Below are 17,548 nucleotides of genomic sequence, written 5' to 3'. Positions count from 1 at the left end.
TTACTGACCTGGAAGTTGGGAGTCTTATCCCTACGAAGGAGCCCTTGATGCACTATGGCAGAGGTTAACTACTAACAGTTTACCTACATATCCTGAAGGCTTTCCCTGAGCAGACCATCCAGTCCAAGCTGCACCTCAGTTACCCTCCAGCACATGCTACTGTCTAATATATTCCTGTTTAATGATGTCTCCCTCACTATAATAAAAGCTCCAAGAGAACAGTCATCTTGCCTAACTTGGGCAGGTAGAAAGTTAAATAAATGAATCTAAGCTTCCATTTCCTTGGGTGGCCGTGTTGACTTGCACACAGTAGATCACAAGCAGGTTTTAATATTTATGCTTAAATTTCAGGATAATTGTGTTGAATATCTTATGGTCCAAAATGAACTCTGGGAGTGGAATAAAACTAAAAGTTCTGTCACATTCCCCCTAGCACGGACTGACATGGTTGCTGGAATTTTTGCTGCAACAGGAAAGCCACTTCCTCTGACGTAAGGTGGCCCACATGCCTGCGTCTTGCCACATCCTCTGATAACAGAATTCAGGATGGCTAGGCTGGCTGGGGCGGTCAGGATTCCAGACGCTCACGCTACCGGAGCCGGGAGTTCAGGGGTCTCTGGACCCCTTTGGCCTGCAGTCGGCCGTGAGGAGGTGAGCAGGAGGGTCTCCGCGGATTCTGGCGTGTCCGTAGGACGGCTGTCCGCCTAGGGGCGCCCCTTCCTATTGCGTTCCGCTTCATTTACCTCCAAAGCCCAGAACGCACCTCCAAGCCTCCAAAGGGCGACGTCATTGAGTCCCCTGTCAAGTGAGGAAGGCGCGACAGTGTCCACAGGCTCCCGGCAGGGCAGAAGCCTGGCGGGGTGCTGGACCGGGTCCAGGACAGGCCTTCCCGAGGCCTGCCTCAGATTCCCGCCCGTTCCGGACTCTCGCCCCCGTCGCCGCCGCGGCCAGACGCCAGACGCCAGACGCGGCCCCGCCCACCCCGCAAACCACCTGGCCCCGCCTCCTGGCCCCGCCCATAGCTCCGGCCGCGACCCCGCCTATCTGGACTCGGCTTTGGGCCCGCCCCTGGAAGCCCAATTTATTCCGCCTCCAGCACCTACACCGCCAGAACCAGCAGGCTAGTGGCTGTCGGTGCTGCACCTCCTCCTGCTCCCCGCGTCACTGCTGCCGCCATGCCCGGAGGTCTCCTCCTCGGGGACGAGGCTCCCAACTTCGAGGCAAATACTACCATCGGCCGCATCCGTTTCCACGACTATCTGGGAGACTCGTAAGTGGCCACTTCGTCGCCCTGCCCTAGCCTCGGGTTATGCCCGGACTCAGGGGTGCCTTCCCTTTTTCCTCCCTTCGGTCCTCCTCACCGCTCGGCCCCTGCTCGTCGCCTGCCTCCTCCCCGCACCGGTTCCTGCACGTGCGTCTCGTTGTCCGGCCGCTTCTTCGTGGCGGCGCTGCGGGGGGGCAGCGACCCTCCGGCCCGCCCTGCACCGGCACTTGATCGCCTCTAGCTTCTCGGCCCCCGCGTGGTTGGGGTGACTCCCGGATGAGGAAGGGGGAGGGGGAACAAAATTGGGTTCCCGCGGGTCCCAGGAATGGGAGGCCAGTGCGGAGGAGAGTTTGGGTCTATTTAGTTCTGTTGGGTAAACTGTGCGAGTAGCAAGGTCCAGCCGAGGCCGGGAGGGGGAAGGGGCCGGGCAGCATCGGCGGTCAGCTCCCGGGACTCGTGCCCAGGGTCGTACCTTCCTCCCTCCCTCCGTTCTGCAGTTCGTTCCCCGGGTAAGGTGGGTAGCCAAGGCCAGTCAAAGGACACTCCTGCTGGCTCAAGGTTTAGGAAGGGCCCAGCGTGTTATCTGAGGGTTCTGCTTGCTGCAGTGGTATTTGCAGGCTTCTCAGCACAAAAAAAATTTAAACCACCAGCTGCCAAATTGATGACTGAAAGACTTTTTGTCCAAAGCCTCCGCCAGCTGCTAGAATTTGATTTGATAACAGCTTTGGGAGGAACCCAGAACACTCTGTGTGCGGGTGTGTCCTTTATTCCAGAACTTGCAGCACCCTGAGGGAAGGGCTTTCTGAGGTTGTTCAGTTTGCAGTAACTATGGGTATGTCAGGGACACCAACACCTCCCAGTTGGAGGCCCTTGTGTTTAACAGCAGAGTGCTTCTTACTGCCCCTCCCCCTTCTGCCTAGCTCCCTGCAGCACGTAGCCTTGCCAAACTGGTGACCCGTGATCTAGCCTAGCAATCATACTATTATGACTAGGAGTATATTGGTGAAACTGTGGTTTTACAGCTTCTGAATCAGCAAACTTCAAGTTGATTAGATTTAATATGAAACATCCCAGCTGAGTCTAGTTATATTGTGGTTCTGGGGTTCCAGTGCCTGCCCCCCCCCCCCCCCACCCCACACTGTGGTCTAAGGCTTTACAATCCCTTCTTGCTTTGTATCCCTTTTATAAAGTGTCCAGGTGTATATATTACAGACAGAGGATGAACTTTATGAGATGAATTAATGATAGGCCAAACCTCTGCAGAGCACCTGGGAGAGATTCTTAGGCCTAACCAACCTCTTCGAAGTGTGTTAGTTGCTCGGTTGTGTCTGACATTTTCTGACCCCATGGATTGCAGCCTGCCAGGGAGAATCCATGGGATTCTCCAGGCAAGAATAATGGAGTGGGTAGCCATTTCCTCCTTCAGGGATCTTCCCAACCCAGGGATCAAACCCCGGTCTCCCACATTGCAGGTAGATTCTTTACCACCTGAGCCACTGGGGATTTTTTTCCAACCACTGATTAAGGGAAAAGCTAAGTTCTTTGAAAGAGAGGACTAAGCTAGAAAAAGGAGGAGAAATGGAACACTCAGACCTTAAAAGCAGGCAAAGACTAAAGAAATACAGACCATGTCCAGTATCTAGGTCTTAGTATTTCTCCAAAACTCCATGGGATTTTCAGAGAATGTTTCTTCCCATTCTTAACCTACAGCCCCCACCCACATAAAACAAAATCTTGCCAAAGCTCTTAGGTTGTATAGATTGAAGCTAAATATTATTATGAAGCATATATTTATTGTAGCAATAGTTATAATGATGTCACCATTTAAGCTAACCCTACTTGTTTGGATTTTTTTGTTGATCTGATTAAAAGTGGTACCTTCTCAGGGAACCAGCAATAGGAAGATGAGAGAGAAAACTGCATTTATAAACAAATAATACACAAGTCTGCCTTGGGTCAAGTATGAGAGAGTACTATTTCCTGTCTTACCCCAAAAATAAGTTTGAGCCTTTTATAACACTATAATAAATGGATTGTGCTGAATATAATTTTTCCCAACTCCATTCTTCATGTGATTTCAGTTCAGACTATCAATTTTTGATCAGATGTGTTTTGGAGAAAAAAATTATGATTTCAAACATCACAGGTACCTACCCTTCCCCTGGACAATTGGAAACAGCCAAGGGGTTTGGGATGAGTTTATTGAGCCCAATCACCATATATATGTGACAGAAGCAGCTTCTTCACAGTACATCTTCACCAAACAAAACGTGGGTTTTCCTTGGGTTTTTCCAGGGGGATAGTGAGTTGGGACCATCTCCCTTAAAGGAGGAAACAAGGAAGGAAAGGGGATACTGTAATTGTATTCCTCTGAAGAGCAGCAGTAGGGAGACTTAGAGGGGAACAGGCCACAGTAAGACATTCTCAGGAGTTATGCTGTTCCTAGCCAGGAGCAAACTAGAGTGTGGCTTCTGAAGGGGAGGATGTGAAGTGGCTTCAGACAGGTTTCCTTAACATGATTCAGCAAAACAGTGTCTTGACTCACAATGCAAAGAGAAGGCCTGATTTTTCTAACTAATCACCTCTTTAACAATACAAGAGGAACTGCCCTGTTCATTTTTTTCCTCAACTTCTGGAGACTTTGCTTAAGTCTCATCTGACCCTTAAATAGATCCTTCACCACAGACTCTAAGGCCTAGATTGTACTCATAACTAGGTTAATTCTTTTTAAACATTTTAAAAATCTCTTATTGCCCTTTATATATATAAAAAAGTAAACATACCACACCCTCCCACAATCTTAAAAATATTACCTTTCTCTTCCCAGTCTTGCCGCAGGGCCATCCATCCTTTTTATAAGAAGGTCTTTTCCTTTCCTGAAACCTTGGGAGCTGAGTGGCAGATGTAGGTGGGAATTAGGTACCCTGTCTCTGCTTTCTTCTTTGTGCTTCAGGAAATTCGGCAAACTTCGAGGAGGTCAGTGTGGCGTCTAGGCTACCGTGAGTAATCTAGTTTAAGGTCCTGCTTTAATGTTGTTAAGTCAACTAGAGTGTGGAAACTGAGTGTTAGATTTTCAGTTAAAAGAATAGTTTCTGCTGCCCAGAAGACAGTACTCCAAAGATTCTTGGTGACTTAGCTTGAAATGTGCTTAAAATTTATACAATTTTAATCTTAGGCAATGATGATTTAGATAATACTATTTCCCTAAGAATCTGTAGTTGTAGAAATCAACATTGAAGGCTGTATTTTTTCTACCCGCTTGGTCTAAAGGAAGAAGAAACTGCATGTGAAGAGATAGGTGAAACTCTTAAAATGCTGTTGTTTTGTCAGGGTACAAATATTGGGTGTCCTGTTTAGCAAGTTAGATCAGTAAACTAGTTTTACAAAAGTTTTTATATCTGTTCACGTAAAAGAAGCCAAGTGTCAGCTTTAACTTTACATATAAATAGAGGATAGAAGCCTATTTATTTCAGGTTACATAATGTGTTTATTATTTAAGTCAGGCATTGGTCTAGGTTCAAGCATACTGGCTCATCCATTATTGGAGGTGAATGTCAGCATATCTGTGCTTAGAAAAAAATGTAGAAAGTGTAAAGGAGGGGAGAAGCTATTTTAGTAAGTATTGAGTTTGAATAGCACAGATTTTTTTAGCTGAAAAGGACTCAGGGTGGCTCTGGATTTACTAAAGTAGGCAATACCCTGACAGTCTTTTTAAATATTTACCATATTGAATTTCATATATTTGATTGAATTGGGCATGAAACAGGTTTTTCTGGAGATAATTGAAAAGCATTCCACAGCAGAAAAGTTTAAAAGTGATTGTCTTCCAGTATGGTACTGGCACAAAGACAGAAATATAGATCAATGGAACAGAATTGAAAGCCCAGAGATAAATCCACGTACCTATGGACACCTTATCTTCGACAAAGGAGGCAAGGATATACAATGGAAAAAAGACAACCTCTTTAACAAGTGGTGCTGGGAAAACTGGTCAACCACTTATAAAAGAATGAAACTAGAACACCTTCTAACACCATACACAAAAATAAACTCAAGATGGATTAAAGATCTAAATGTAAGACCAGAAACTATCAAACTCCTAGAGGAGAACATAGGCAAAACACTCTCCGACATAAATCACAGCAAGATCCTCTATGACCCACCTCCCAGAATATTGGAAATAAAATCAAAAATACACAAATGGGACCTAATTAAACTTAAAAGCTTTTGCACAACAAAGGAAACTATAAGCAAGGTGAAAAGACAGCCCTCAGATTGGGAGAAAATAATAGCAAACAAAGCAACAGACAAAGGATTAATCTCAAAAATATACAAGCAGCTCCTGCAGCTCAATTCCAGAAAAATAAATGACCCAATCAAAAAATGGGCCAAAGAACTAAACAGACATTTCTCCAAAGAAGACATACAGATGGCTAAAAAACACATGAAAAGATGCTCAACATCACTCATTATCATAGAAATGCAAATCAAAACCACAACGAGGTACCATTACACACTAGTCAGGATGGCTGCTATCCAAAAGTCTACAAGCAATTAATGCTGGAGAGGGTGTGGAGAAAGGGGAACCCTCTTACACTGTTGGTGGGAATGCAAACTAGTACAGCCACTATGGAGAACAGTGTGGAGATTCCTTAAAAAACTGGAAATAGAACTGCCATATGACCTAGCAATCCCACTCCTGGGCATACACACCAAGGAAACTAAATCTGAAAGAGACACGTGCACCCCAATGTTCATCACAGAACTGTTTATAATAGCCAGGACATGGAAGCAACCTAGATGCCCATCAGCAGACAAATGGATAAGGAAGCTGTGGTACATATACACAATGGAATATTACTCAGCCATTAAAAAGAATTCATTTGAATCAGTTCTAATGAGATGGATGAAACTGGAGCCCATTATACAGAGTGAAGTAAGCCAGAAAGATAAAGACCAATACAGTATACTAACTCATAAATATGGAATTTAAGAAGATGGTAACGATAATCCAATATGAAAAAGAAAAAGAGACACAGATGTACAGAACAGACTTTGGGACTCTGGGAGAAGGCGAGGGTGGGATGTTCTGAGAGAACAGCACTGAAACAAGTATACTATCAAGGGTGAAACAGATCACCAGCCCAGGTTGGATGCATGAGACAAGTGCTCAGGGCTGGTGCACTGGGAAGACCCAGAGGGATGGGATGGGGAGGGAGGCGGGAGGGGGGATCAGGATGAGGAACACATGCAAATCCATGGCTGATTCATGTCAATGTATGGGAAAAACCACTACAATGTTGTAAAAGTAATTAGCCTCCAACTAATAAAAATAAATGAAAAAAAAAGTGATTGTCTTCATGCGTGCATGCTAAGTCATTTCAGTCCTTCAGTCATGTCCCAAATGGAGTGGGTTCCCATGCCCTCCTCCAGGGGAATCTTCCTGACCCAGGGATGGAACCCACATCTCTTACATCTCTGGCTTTGGCAGGTGGGTTCTTTACCACTAGCACCACCTGGGAATCCCCAGTTGTCTTCATAAACATTTAAAAAGAAAGCATTTAAAAAGATGTTGGTGATCATCTCTTCATTCACTTGTGACCTTCTTTTCCTTATTCAGATGGGGCATTCTCTTCTCCCACCCTCGGGACTTTACCCCTGTGTGTACCACGGAGCTTGGCAGAGCAGCGAAGCTGGCACCAGAATTTGCCAAGAGAAATGTTAAGATGATTGCTCTTTCCATAGACAGTGTGGAAGACCATCTTGCATGGAGCAAGGTACTACCTGTTGGCATAAGCTTTGAGGTTACAGATCATGTTATAAATTTTATAGAGTAGCTTGGCTTTTTTGAGGTGAAGGTGAGACTTTCTTTGATACTAAATGATAGAGAGTAGGAATTAGCTTGAATTAGGATAGAATAAAGCCAAAGCATATGGTTCTTTGCTTTTCAGGGGTGTAATGTAATGCCTGTCATACAAATAGCAGGGTTGAGAGTTACTGCATAGCAATCAATGAGACTACAAGTGGCAGAAGGAAGAGTTTATAGCCAACTATATAATACTCTTTAAAGTATAGGAACACACCCAGGTTCATGTTTCCTGGTGAGCTTGTGCCTTAGAATATTCAGAATTGTGATCATATTAAATAGGAGACAAGTCCCAACTTTACACCTGGTTATGTAGTTAACCTCAAGGTGCCTGTGGCATGAAACCATGTCGGTTGTTATTTTAGTGGTGGTGACGTGATAGACTGCTAGTGACAGAAGGAAGAAAGTTAAGCCCATAGAATTAAGAAACATGGTATAATTTGTTATCCATTTCAAAGTTCATGAATGCTACGTTTATCCTGTGGCGTCTCTGTGGCGTCTCTGAAATCCACAGAGGTTCTTAATCTGCTATGCCACGAACTCCGGTTTTACTTTCAAGGCGTCACAGAATACATAGACCTTATTCCAGCATCAACTCTTTTTCCTGACTTCCTAAAACTCTACCCAGATAAATTCCTCATTCTCCAGTCAATAGTTTATGCTCAGACTTGCCTACATGTTTCATTAATATTGCTCCCTCTCCCTAGAATGTCTTCCTTTGCCTTGTGAAAATTGTATCCATCCTTCAAGGCCCAAGTCAAAGTCATACCCCGTCCTTAAACCCTTGCCTGGCTCAGCAGTCGTACACATGGGGAGGATGGTGTACTTCAGCTTCTGCCATTTGCATATTACCATCTTGCATTTGCTGCTACTTCTTACGGAAATCATCTAACCAAATTAGAAGTTCCCTTAGAGGCAGGAACTTTACTTATCTGTATCCCACATGTACTTACCATAATGCTTAGCCTGCCTCAAGTGCAATTTCAATGCCAGATCAAATAATAAAGCTAGATTTTTTTTTTTCCCCAAAAAAACTTTCCAGGATAGAAAAATGAAAAAAGTTTTTTCACTAGGGGAGGAAGGCATTGAGAGCAGAAGCAAGTACATGTCCTTCAATTCAGACTTGGAATGTTTTGCTTTTTATGTGGATTTCACCCTAGTGTAAATTCACCTCTGCCTTTTTATCTGTAAGAGATTTACCTTTGACTTGTTCCTGAAGTGAATATTCAACTCTATTCTTTTTGCTCTAAGCTTTGTATTTCTTCTCATTTCTTAATATCTTTGTTTTCAGTAGCTTAATGTCTGAGTCAGGGTGCTTTTGAGGCAGGGGTCAGGTCAGTACCATATCTACAGAATTATCTTTGCCTGTGACATAATTTCTGGATGTGAACCCATTGTTACTGATGGTTTTTTTTTTACAGTGTTTGGGTACTCAGGTACCTGGGATTGACATCTTAACTCTGTTATTATTCCACTTTTAGAGAGTTTAATGCTGCTTTCTCAAAGCAATAAAAACATGCTGAATTTGAAGAGCCTTGAGCATGAAAAGGCTCTAGATTATAACCTAAGTACTATACCCTACTGTTATTTCTGTCAGTAAACAGTTGGGATAAGGAGTGTTCATTTATAAATTTTCTTATTGTGTAGAGAAATTATTATGATTATGGTCCTCTCTTCCCTGTCTTACAAAATGATAGCTGTTAACTGATTGCATTTAGAGAATATGCCTGCTTTAGACTTCCCTTTTTCCCTTTCCCCTTCATTTCAGGATATCAACGCTTACAATGGTGAAGAGCCCACGGAAAAGTTACCTTTTCCCATCATTGATGATAAGAATCGGGACCTTGCCATCCAGTTGGGCATGCTGGACCCAGCAGAGAAAGACGAAAAGGGCATGCCTGTGACTGCTCGTGTGGTGAGTTGTGTACATTCACTACTAGATAATCTGAAAACACCTAGAAAACATCTATCCGAGTAAATGCTTGGGGCAACTCAAGTAAATGGGTGAACATCTCCAGTTAGGAAATAAGTGTCTGCTGGCACTCTCACTTTTTCTCTAAATGCTGGTACAAAGTAAAATTTTTCAGCCAACTTATTAATAAACTGCTTAATTCACAGCTTTTGGAAATCTACATAAAAATAGTTATCCTAACATGTCATCTAGAATTGTGAAATCTTTTGCTATAGTTCTCCTGACAGCCCTCTCTTTAAAAGCAGTGGGTCATAGCCTTCTTCATAAGGCATCTCTTGTTTTGAATTCTTATTTGTTCTGTCCTTATCCACCAGAGAACAAACTTATTCCCACATCTGCAAAAATATATAAAATTTTGAGGACCAGTGTCAACTCCCATGGGGCTTCCCGAGTGACTCAGTGGTAAAGAATCTGCCTGCCAAAGCAGGAGACGTGGGTTTGATCCCTGGGTTGGGAAGATCCCCTGGAGTAGGGAATGGCAACCCACTCCAGTATTCTTGCCTGGGAAATCCCATGGACAGAGGAGCCTGGCAGGCTATGGTCCATAGGTCATAACTTAGTGAGTAAACAACACCATCAACTCCCATTAGTATTATTTTTATGAGTATTTCCCATAGTTAACATAGTACCTTCCTGAGGCTTTTCTGGATTCAGTTCACAAGTCAGTTTTTCTTACTGAGATAGCCAAAACCAAATCTAATTCCCTTCAAATTTAGGAATATAACATAGAGAAGAAAATCATAACTATTCCAACTACCCAGTTTGTTTGGCATATCTTTCCAGATACTTGGGGGCTTTTGTTATTTTGTTTTGTTATACCCTTGAACATTTTTAATGACTAAAGAGCCTTATAAGAGGCTTTAATATCAAAAACATGCAGAGAGTTCTTCCTGTTTATGTGTCTGTGTACTTTGCAGGTGTTTATTTTTGGTCCTGATAAGAAACTGAAACTGTCCATCCTCTACCCAGCTACCACTGGCAGGAACTTTGATGAGATTCTCAGAGTAATTATCTCTCTCCAGCTGACAGCAGAAAAGAGGGTGGCCACCCCGGTTGACTGGAAGGTAAAGATGCTAAGAGGGCAGAACTTTAGCCACCCCAACTTGCCTGGAAGGCCTCTGGGGCCATCTGAATGGCTCCCTTTAGGGTGTTATCTAGGGCTGTGTTTCTGGCATGCAAACATACTGGGAGGATTTTTCCTCCTTGCTGAGTTTAGGATTTACTGAGAGGCCATTTTTCAGTGTCTTTAACACCTTTTATACACACAAACTCCCTATATTTCTAACTTTTAGGTTATTTGGACAGATTAATTGGTTAGAATGATTCCTTTTCCTAAATAAAAGGATTTTTAAAAAAAACACAAAAAACTTGAACTCTTCCTGATGGCAAAACATTTATAGCAGAACTTAATTTGACCACTTAAGTCATGGGTATAAAACTATTTGGTGTATTAATGTCTTGAAACATTTCTCTTAAGCTTCCGTCTTTTAAACCCATATGGAATTCTCTGAAACCTGTTCATGAATTTTTAATCTCTATCATTCCTGCTATATGTAGGACATGGATAATATCACAAGAGTTTCTTAATGTCGCTACATTCTTTAATCTGCTAACCTGAATACCTGGTCTTGTTATTTTGTTTCATCTGACTGGCAGACCATTGAAATTCTGTGTCCATTCACTGAACCTATGTTTACTGAGCCCAGACAGTGGGCACTGGGATTGAGCAGTGAACAATCAGTGTAAAGTTACATTTCAGTGGGTAAAGACCACAGTAAAGTTTATAGTACCTTAGGTGACAGTGTATGACAGAGTAATCATGCAAAGGTGGGGAAAAGGGGAGCAGAGGTGGGAGGGGTTGCTTTTATGTTTGGCTGTCAAGGAAGGAAGGTGCTTCTCTGAAGAGACCTTTGGGGAAGACATAAAGAAAGCTGGAGACCAAGTCATGCATCTTTATGAGGGAAGAGCAGAGCAGGCTTAAAGGAACAGCTAAGGAGTTTTCCTAAAAGTGAGCTTGGCACGTTCAAGGAACAGGAGAGCCAAAGCCTGGAAAAGGCAGCAGGAGTTGAAGGTAGGGACCAAGGGTGAAAGAGGAAGCTGGGTTCAGTCACACAGGGTAGTGAAAAGGACTTATTTAGAATTAAATTTTAAAATGCAGTAGCAAACCATTATTGGGTTTAAAGCAGGACTATTTCTTGTTAAGGTGGGGAAATACTTCTCTTCCCAGAAGTGTCAAAGATCAATTTGTGAAAGCAGAATACCTCAGGGGGAGAGAGCAAAGCAAAGGAGACTTGATTATTATCATCATGAAAGATTGAATTTCACCATTCTCAATGTCTTTTCAACAGAATGGGGACAGCGTGATGGTCCTTCCAACCATCCCCGAAGAGGAAGCCAAAAAACTTTTCCCTAAAGGAGTCTTCACCAAAGAGCTCCCATCTGGCAAGAAATACCTCCGCTACACACCCCAGCCATAGGCTCGCCACAGAGTTGGTTCTGGAGCTGCCCACTTAGCACCATGAGCCAGAGGACGCCCGCTGTCCATCATGTTTCCCCGCAGCAGTCCATTAAAAACATTCTGGTGTGATCACAGCCAAGGTCTTTAGATTGCTATACTACTGGCTTATTAAATGAAAACAGCAGTAAAAATTCCTTGGGATCCTTTGTGCCTTCAGCAGCTTTCTCCTCTGTTCATATATCTTCGCACTCTCTGCTGACTCTCCTCGAAATTTGAGACTTATCTTGGATCTCTGCAGGGTTTATGACCAAGAGGTGGTATCAGTTTATGGTCAAAAAAGCCTGCTTTGCTCCATCATTACTGTGTTGGCCAGAATGTTCATTTGGCTTTTTAAAACGTGAACGAACGTTTTGGCCAAGCCAATAGAATGACTGTCAGGTTTGGGTTTGGGTTTTTTTTTTTTTTTTTTCTCTTCTAATCAAATCCTCTGTTACCCATTTTGGGAAGGAATAGAGCTTGGGGTTCAACTTCCTCTGTACATATCTATGTGTGTAACCTAAGAACTTAGAGTAACCCGGAAGTTCTTCAGTATTTCATGTTTTGATCACAACTGGGGGAAAAAACCTTTTCAATTCAGTACTTTTCTAGTAGATAAATGAAAGATGAGCCTGGGGAGAGAATCTTTAAATATTTTGCTATCAAGAAAATTTTTCAGTAAATTTCTATTGAAAGCAAGAAGCTACGGAAAAGGCTCCACTTGCCTGCCAGAGAGGTGTAGCAGAAGGCATGACAGTGCCAGATGCCTTTTGGAGAATTTCTGGATGTCAGTCTGTTCTACGATGATGTGCATGTCAAAGGGCCCACCGTGGGGAGAGGGAGAGGACGACTGAAAATGTTTATCTATTCTTGCAGTGGGGGAGGGAGATGTTTTTCTGAATTTTGCTTCTTAGGGATCAGCAAATAAATCCTTTTGTCTAAAACGTGATCAGAGAATTCTGTTGTCACATTTTGAGGTACTAGTTCAGACTCATGTCCTGAGGGCAAGACGTCTCCTTGCTAGGACTGACACTGATGCTTCTCTCCAAAGACAGATGTATAAAAGTTCATGTAATGAAAACGGAGGAGCCGCTGATGAAAATGTGATCCTGCCACATCTCCTGGCCTACTTAGCACCTTCGTATTAGTTACGTGGGCCTTGTGGAATCTCTGACCGCTGCAACAAAGAATTCCTCTAACCTAATACCTTAACAGGGGGTGCTGGATTTAAGTATGGGACAGCTTTTGCTTTTCTGGAAAGAGTACGAAGGATTCCTAACTCAAGAATCTCTCAGACTTACTATACTGTCCTAGGTTTAGAAAGAAGGGTCCCACACCTGGTATAATCTCTTGCATGTAGCCCTCTATACTTTTATTGAGTAGAATAACATAAAATCTGATCCCTGGTGCTGTGTTTTAGAGAAGCCATTAATTTTTCATTTCCTTGATTTCACCACGTGTAAAATTTGGGTGATGCTAAGAAGGTTGACAAGGAAGGTGAAAATTCCAAGTCATATCCTTGGGAATGCTGGTCTGAGAGAGACTTGGCTGGCATCTTGCTGTCACCTCTTCTCCAAGTCACTGTGTTTTGTGCTTAAAGAATTAAGACTATGGTGCTCTTTAGCACATCTCTTTTGAGTAACCCCTGGCTCCTCAAATCTTGTCACCTCCGTGTTAGGTTCCTCACTGTTCTCTTCCCTTGGCTATTCACCTTCAGTCCTGCCTCTCAGAGAGTCTGGCTTAAGTCTAAATCTCCAACATTAATTATTCACACATCAGTCTTACCTTTACTGACTGATGGGACATCGGCCATTAAATTTATAAATTCAAAATCAAATTCATCAATTATTCCCCCAATAAATACATTGCCCCTCTTATCACTCAGGCATACAAACCTTGATGTTTTGTTTAGCTATATCTATCTACCCTACCCACATAGATTATGTCAGTATAAAAATGCTGAAAAACTCAAGGAAAAGGGAGGTCATGTACCCACAAATTAATTTCTGGTTCTATCACAAAGCAGCCATGAAGCCATGGGAGTGTGAGTATTCTCCAAATGTAAAATGTTACATAATGAATATGTGCTGAGAGGGTAGCAGTCTTTTTTTTTTTTTAAACTTTGCATGGGAAGGAGAATTCCGCTTTCCAGAATTGTTGCTCTCAATTTCATAGAATAGATTTAATAAATCCAAAAATTTATTAGGTGAAAATGAATTATATGGCCGTTGTGGCTGAGAGAAGCTTAAGAATTTAAGAGGCAGTCTACTGGGTGCCTTCTCAAAGAATCAGCAAATGCTTTGGCTAGAAGAGAGAGCCATCTAAGATTTGCAAAGTGACTTGAGGTTCCTGGGTGGTCTTGGCCAAAGTCTGACCTTACCTCCAACCATCCCCCTGAGGGTAAGAATCCTCATTGAGAGGCTCTGAAAGGGGTAAAGAGCTAGAATGGCTGTGTCTAAAGGGGCATGTCAAGATGCCACTTGGATGCAGTGAACTGGCATAGTGATTTACTCGACGCTTTGGGCAATGCAAATTGAGGAAATACAACTTTGATTCAAACTTAAAGGGTACGTTAACTAGTTAAAAAGGCATTGCCACTTTGTCAGTGATTGGTTCAGCATTGAGCACTGAGACACAAATAGAGGATCATGAGTTTTAACAAGAATTCTTTCTCAAGAGCAACTAGAAGCTGTTTTTCTCTCTCATACTGAATATAAACAAGAAAACATGAGACACTGCTGCTGCAGCTAACTTACAACCTGGGAGCAGGGATCCAGCCATAGAATGAGGCTGTAAGAGCGAAGTAAGCCAGAAAGATAAAGACCATTACAGTATACTAACACATATATTTAGAAAGATGGTAACGATAACCCTATATGCAAAAAAAGAAAAAGAGACTCAGATGTATAGAACAGACTTATGGACTCTGTGGGAGAAGGCGAGGGTGGGATGTTTCAAGAGAACAGCATCGAAACATGTATATCTAGGGTGAAACAGATCACCAGCCCAGGTTGGATGCATGAGACAAGTGCTCAGGGCCTGGTGCACTGGGAAGACCCAGAGGGATGGGGTGGAGAGGGAGGTGGGAGAGGGGGACTGGGATGGGGAATACATGTAAATCCATGGCTAATTCATTTCAATGTATGACAAAAACCACTGCAATGTTGTAAAGTAATTAGCCTCCAACCAATAAAAATAAATGGAAATAATAATAATAAAAACATATCACAAGATTAAAAAAAAAAAAAAAAAGAATGAGGCTGTAAAAAGGTCAACAGCCAAGTTGAGAGAAAGGAAAACATCTGACCCTTCATGATCTTCACTGAGTCTAACAAGTGTGAACCCGTCCTACCTCTGGACTACTATAACATAAAATAATAAATTACCAGACTTCCTTGGTGGCTCAGTGGTAAAGAATCTTGTCTGCCAATGCGGAATACATGCATGCGTTTGATACCTGATTCAGGAAGATCCCACATGCCACAGAGCAACTAAGCCTGTGTGCCACAACTATTGAGCCTGTGCTTAAGCGTAGCCCCGGAGCCGCAGCTACTGGCCCCACGTTGTTACCGCAACAACTGAAGCCTGTGCACCTGAGAGCCTGTGCCCCGCAAGAGAAGCCACTACAATGAGAAGCCCACACACTGCGACTAGAGAGAAGTCCCCACTCTCCGCAACTAGAGAAGAGCCTGCGCAGCAATGAAGACTCAGCACAGCCAAAAATAAGTAAATAAATTTTTTTTAAGTAATAAAAATAAATCACCTTAGTGTTTAAGCCTCTTTAAGTTGGGTTTTCTGGTACCTGAGGCCAAAAGCATCCTAACTGATACACATAGAATTAAGTGTCCTCTAGTTACTTCAAATAACATGATAATGTGCCTCATAAGATTGTAGACCCCACCACAGGCTGACATCTGTTTTTTTGCTACTTCTTTATCCCCTATCTTGTGGAACTCAAGCTTCAATATGCATTAAACTACATGAGGAGTGTGTTAAAATAAGCAGGTCAGGGCCCTTCCCCCAGACATGGGTTCCACAAGTGGCCAGAAGTTCTTCATCTGTCACAACCCAGGTGATCGTGATGCAGTATAGAGCAGACACTGCAGTTCACCACAGCCATTTCCCCTTAATCTTCATGAAGAATACCCAGATTGTATTAAGGGTGCCAAGTTGAGGTCCCAGTTAAAATTCATGCTAAGATGATAGGTGGGTGTGGTCATGTGACAGTGTTGGCCTGTTTGTGGTGGGGTCTCTTCCTGAAAGTGCCTTGCCTCACTGAAAAGCAAATGGGATGACTGAGTTACAGATGTCATTTTGCCGCCCTGAGGATAAAAGTCACAGGCCAAGGATGAAAGATAGGGAGTCTGAAAGGAAACCGGGTCTGTGATAACTTCCTTAGACAGCCAGACAGTCCTGGCTGCAGGACTGCTGTTAGGTGTGGCTGCACCTAACTTTTGTTGACATGTAAGGGCTCCACAAGCCACTCTGAGAAATACTGCCCTGTTCTAGCTATCTGGAGGGGCTTGACTTTTTCTCTTGTGTTTTCTTCTATTCTTTCTTCTATTATGGTTTTCCCTGGAGTAGAGAATCATGTGTTCTTTTAAAATCTTGTTGAAATGAAAAGGAATAATGGATCCTAAGTATTAAACAATCACCATAAAATTCAATTTTATTTGACTTTTTAAAGTAAAATGAAAAGTGATATTAAATAGTACTATGCAATGTAAGATTGTTAATTTCTCCTAAACTGCTTTTAATAACTAAGATTATGGAACATGGTTCCATTCTTCAGTATTTATAGATTGAGGATGGGGGGAAATAACTTTACTCTGTAATGTTAGGGAGGCACTAGTTGTAGCAATAACATATCAAAATTAATAGTTCCTATGCTTTAGATAGTAGTGGGTTAACTGTACAATGCTTTTGATAACTTCTACTCTATCATAGGTTGCTCTCAGCTGGATGCAGGATTTCATTTGCTAAACCATAAGTTTAAGGTATCTGAAGGATTTTGAACATCTCAAGTATAAATGCAACTACTTAAAATCAGAGCTTTTGCAGCAGTCCATCAAAATTGTTTGTAAAATAAACGCAGAGATAAATTGCTTTAGCAGTTTGTGAGTAAACTCCTTGCCAGGTAGTGTTTCAGCACTTGAGTCAGGATATTAGCTCGGTCTCTAAACTGACTCCACGTATCACGTAAGTGCCATTAAAGTCCTTTTCTAAAATGGGATCCAATTTCCAACTAAAAAAGAAAGTCAAAAGTAACATATGAGACTGTGAGCATTTCAGAAAAAAAGAAAAACAGTAAGTGCAATGGAAAACCTACTGAAAAGTTTCCATTTAATTATCTGGAACACTGCCTTTAGAAGAGCTTACATATTAAAGACTTTGAGTAAGTATGTAGGCGTGCATCACTATCCCAACAAGCATCATCTTGTAAAGAGATACATTCACTTAGTTAGAGTAGTGTATCAAAGTGCACTTAAAGATAAATGTGAGGAAAGTTGAATTCCTGTTAACTTTGTGACTGATTGCAAGGTAAACTGGAAACTTTTCTCCTAATTGTAATGAGAATTTTTTAAGTAAAGGGACCTGGAAGAGACAGTGGCAAGTGACAAGCCAAATCGCTACACACCTAATGAGGTGTCACATTTGTGAAATAGATCCCTTTAAGAAAGAGGATGACCCAGGAAGACTGCCTACAAGGAATTCAATTGCTTTGTTTAGAGGAACCAATAACCATCAGTTTGGTCAATGCAACTTTCCTTTCCCCAACAGACACACTGCAGACCACCCTGATTGTCATAAATGATAGTAATAGGCCCAGAATTTCTATTAAAAGTTTCTTAGGGTGGTGTGATGGTCACGGGACTTACGAAGCTGCGTTTCCACAGCACATCATTCTTTCGTAGAAGACATGTTTTTTGGAGTGACTGGGCAATTGGGGGA

General features: G+C 42.4%; 2 protein-coding genes across 4 annotated transcripts in view; one reads left to right on the top strand and one right to left on the bottom strand.

Annotated features, from left to right (window-relative positions):
* The first annotated feature begins 1,039 nt into the window (after nucleotides 1–1,039).
* PRDX6 (peroxiredoxin 6) lies at nucleotides 1,040–12,545 on the top strand. Its single transcript, XM_020902249.2, has 5 exons — nucleotides 1,040–1,270; nucleotides 6,885–7,041; nucleotides 8,899–9,045; nucleotides 10,020–10,166; nucleotides 11,451–12,545. The coding sequence occupies exons 1-5, from the start codon at nucleotides 1,176–1,178 to the stop codon at nucleotides 11,577–11,579; spliced, it is 675 nt and encodes a 224-aa protein (XP_020757908.1). The 5' UTR covers nucleotides 1,040–1,175; the 3' UTR covers nucleotides 11,580–12,545.
* A 3,702-nt stretch (nucleotides 12,546–16,247) lies between these two features.
* Nucleotides 16,248–17,548, bottom strand: part of SLC9C2 (solute carrier family 9 member C2 (putative)) — a 90,919-nt gene continuing 89,618 nt past the window's right edge. For all 3 annotated transcript variants that reach the window (XM_020902250.2, XM_020902251.2, XM_020902252.2), the window contains one exon: nucleotides 16,248–16,841. In XM_020902250.2, the coding sequence (XP_020757909.2) occupies nucleotides 16,806–16,841 (36 nt within the window). In that variant the 3' untranslated portion in view covers nucleotides 16,248–16,805. The remainder of the gene's footprint in view (nucleotides 16,842–17,548) is intronic.

This window comes from Odocoileus virginianus, chromosome 11 (genome assembly GCF_023699985.2).
Source record: "Odocoileus virginianus isolate 20LAN1187 ecotype Illinois chromosome 11, Ovbor_1.2, whole genome shotgun sequence".
In the NCBI taxonomy this organism is placed as follows: domain Eukaryota; kingdom Metazoa; phylum Chordata; class Mammalia; order Artiodactyla; family Cervidae; genus Odocoileus; species Odocoileus virginianus.
The sequence above is the reverse complement of the archived record's forward strand: the minus strand, read 5'-3'. Positions and strand labels throughout refer to the sequence as shown.

Excerpts from the sequence above, each read along its gene's own strand:
- PRDX6 (XM_020902249.2), top strand. The coding sequence starts at position 1,176 with ATGCCCGGAGGTCTCCTCCTCGGGGACGAGGCTCCCAACTTCGAGGCA. Across the intron at positions 1,271-6,884 it reads CACGACTATCTGGGAGACTC|ATGGGGCATTCTCTTCTCCC; the intron begins GTAAGTGGCCAC and ends TTCCTTATTCAG. Across the intron at positions 10,167-11,450 it reads CCACCCCGGTTGACTGGAAG|AATGGGGACAGCGTGATGGT; the intron begins GTAAAGATGCTA and ends TCTTTTCAACAG.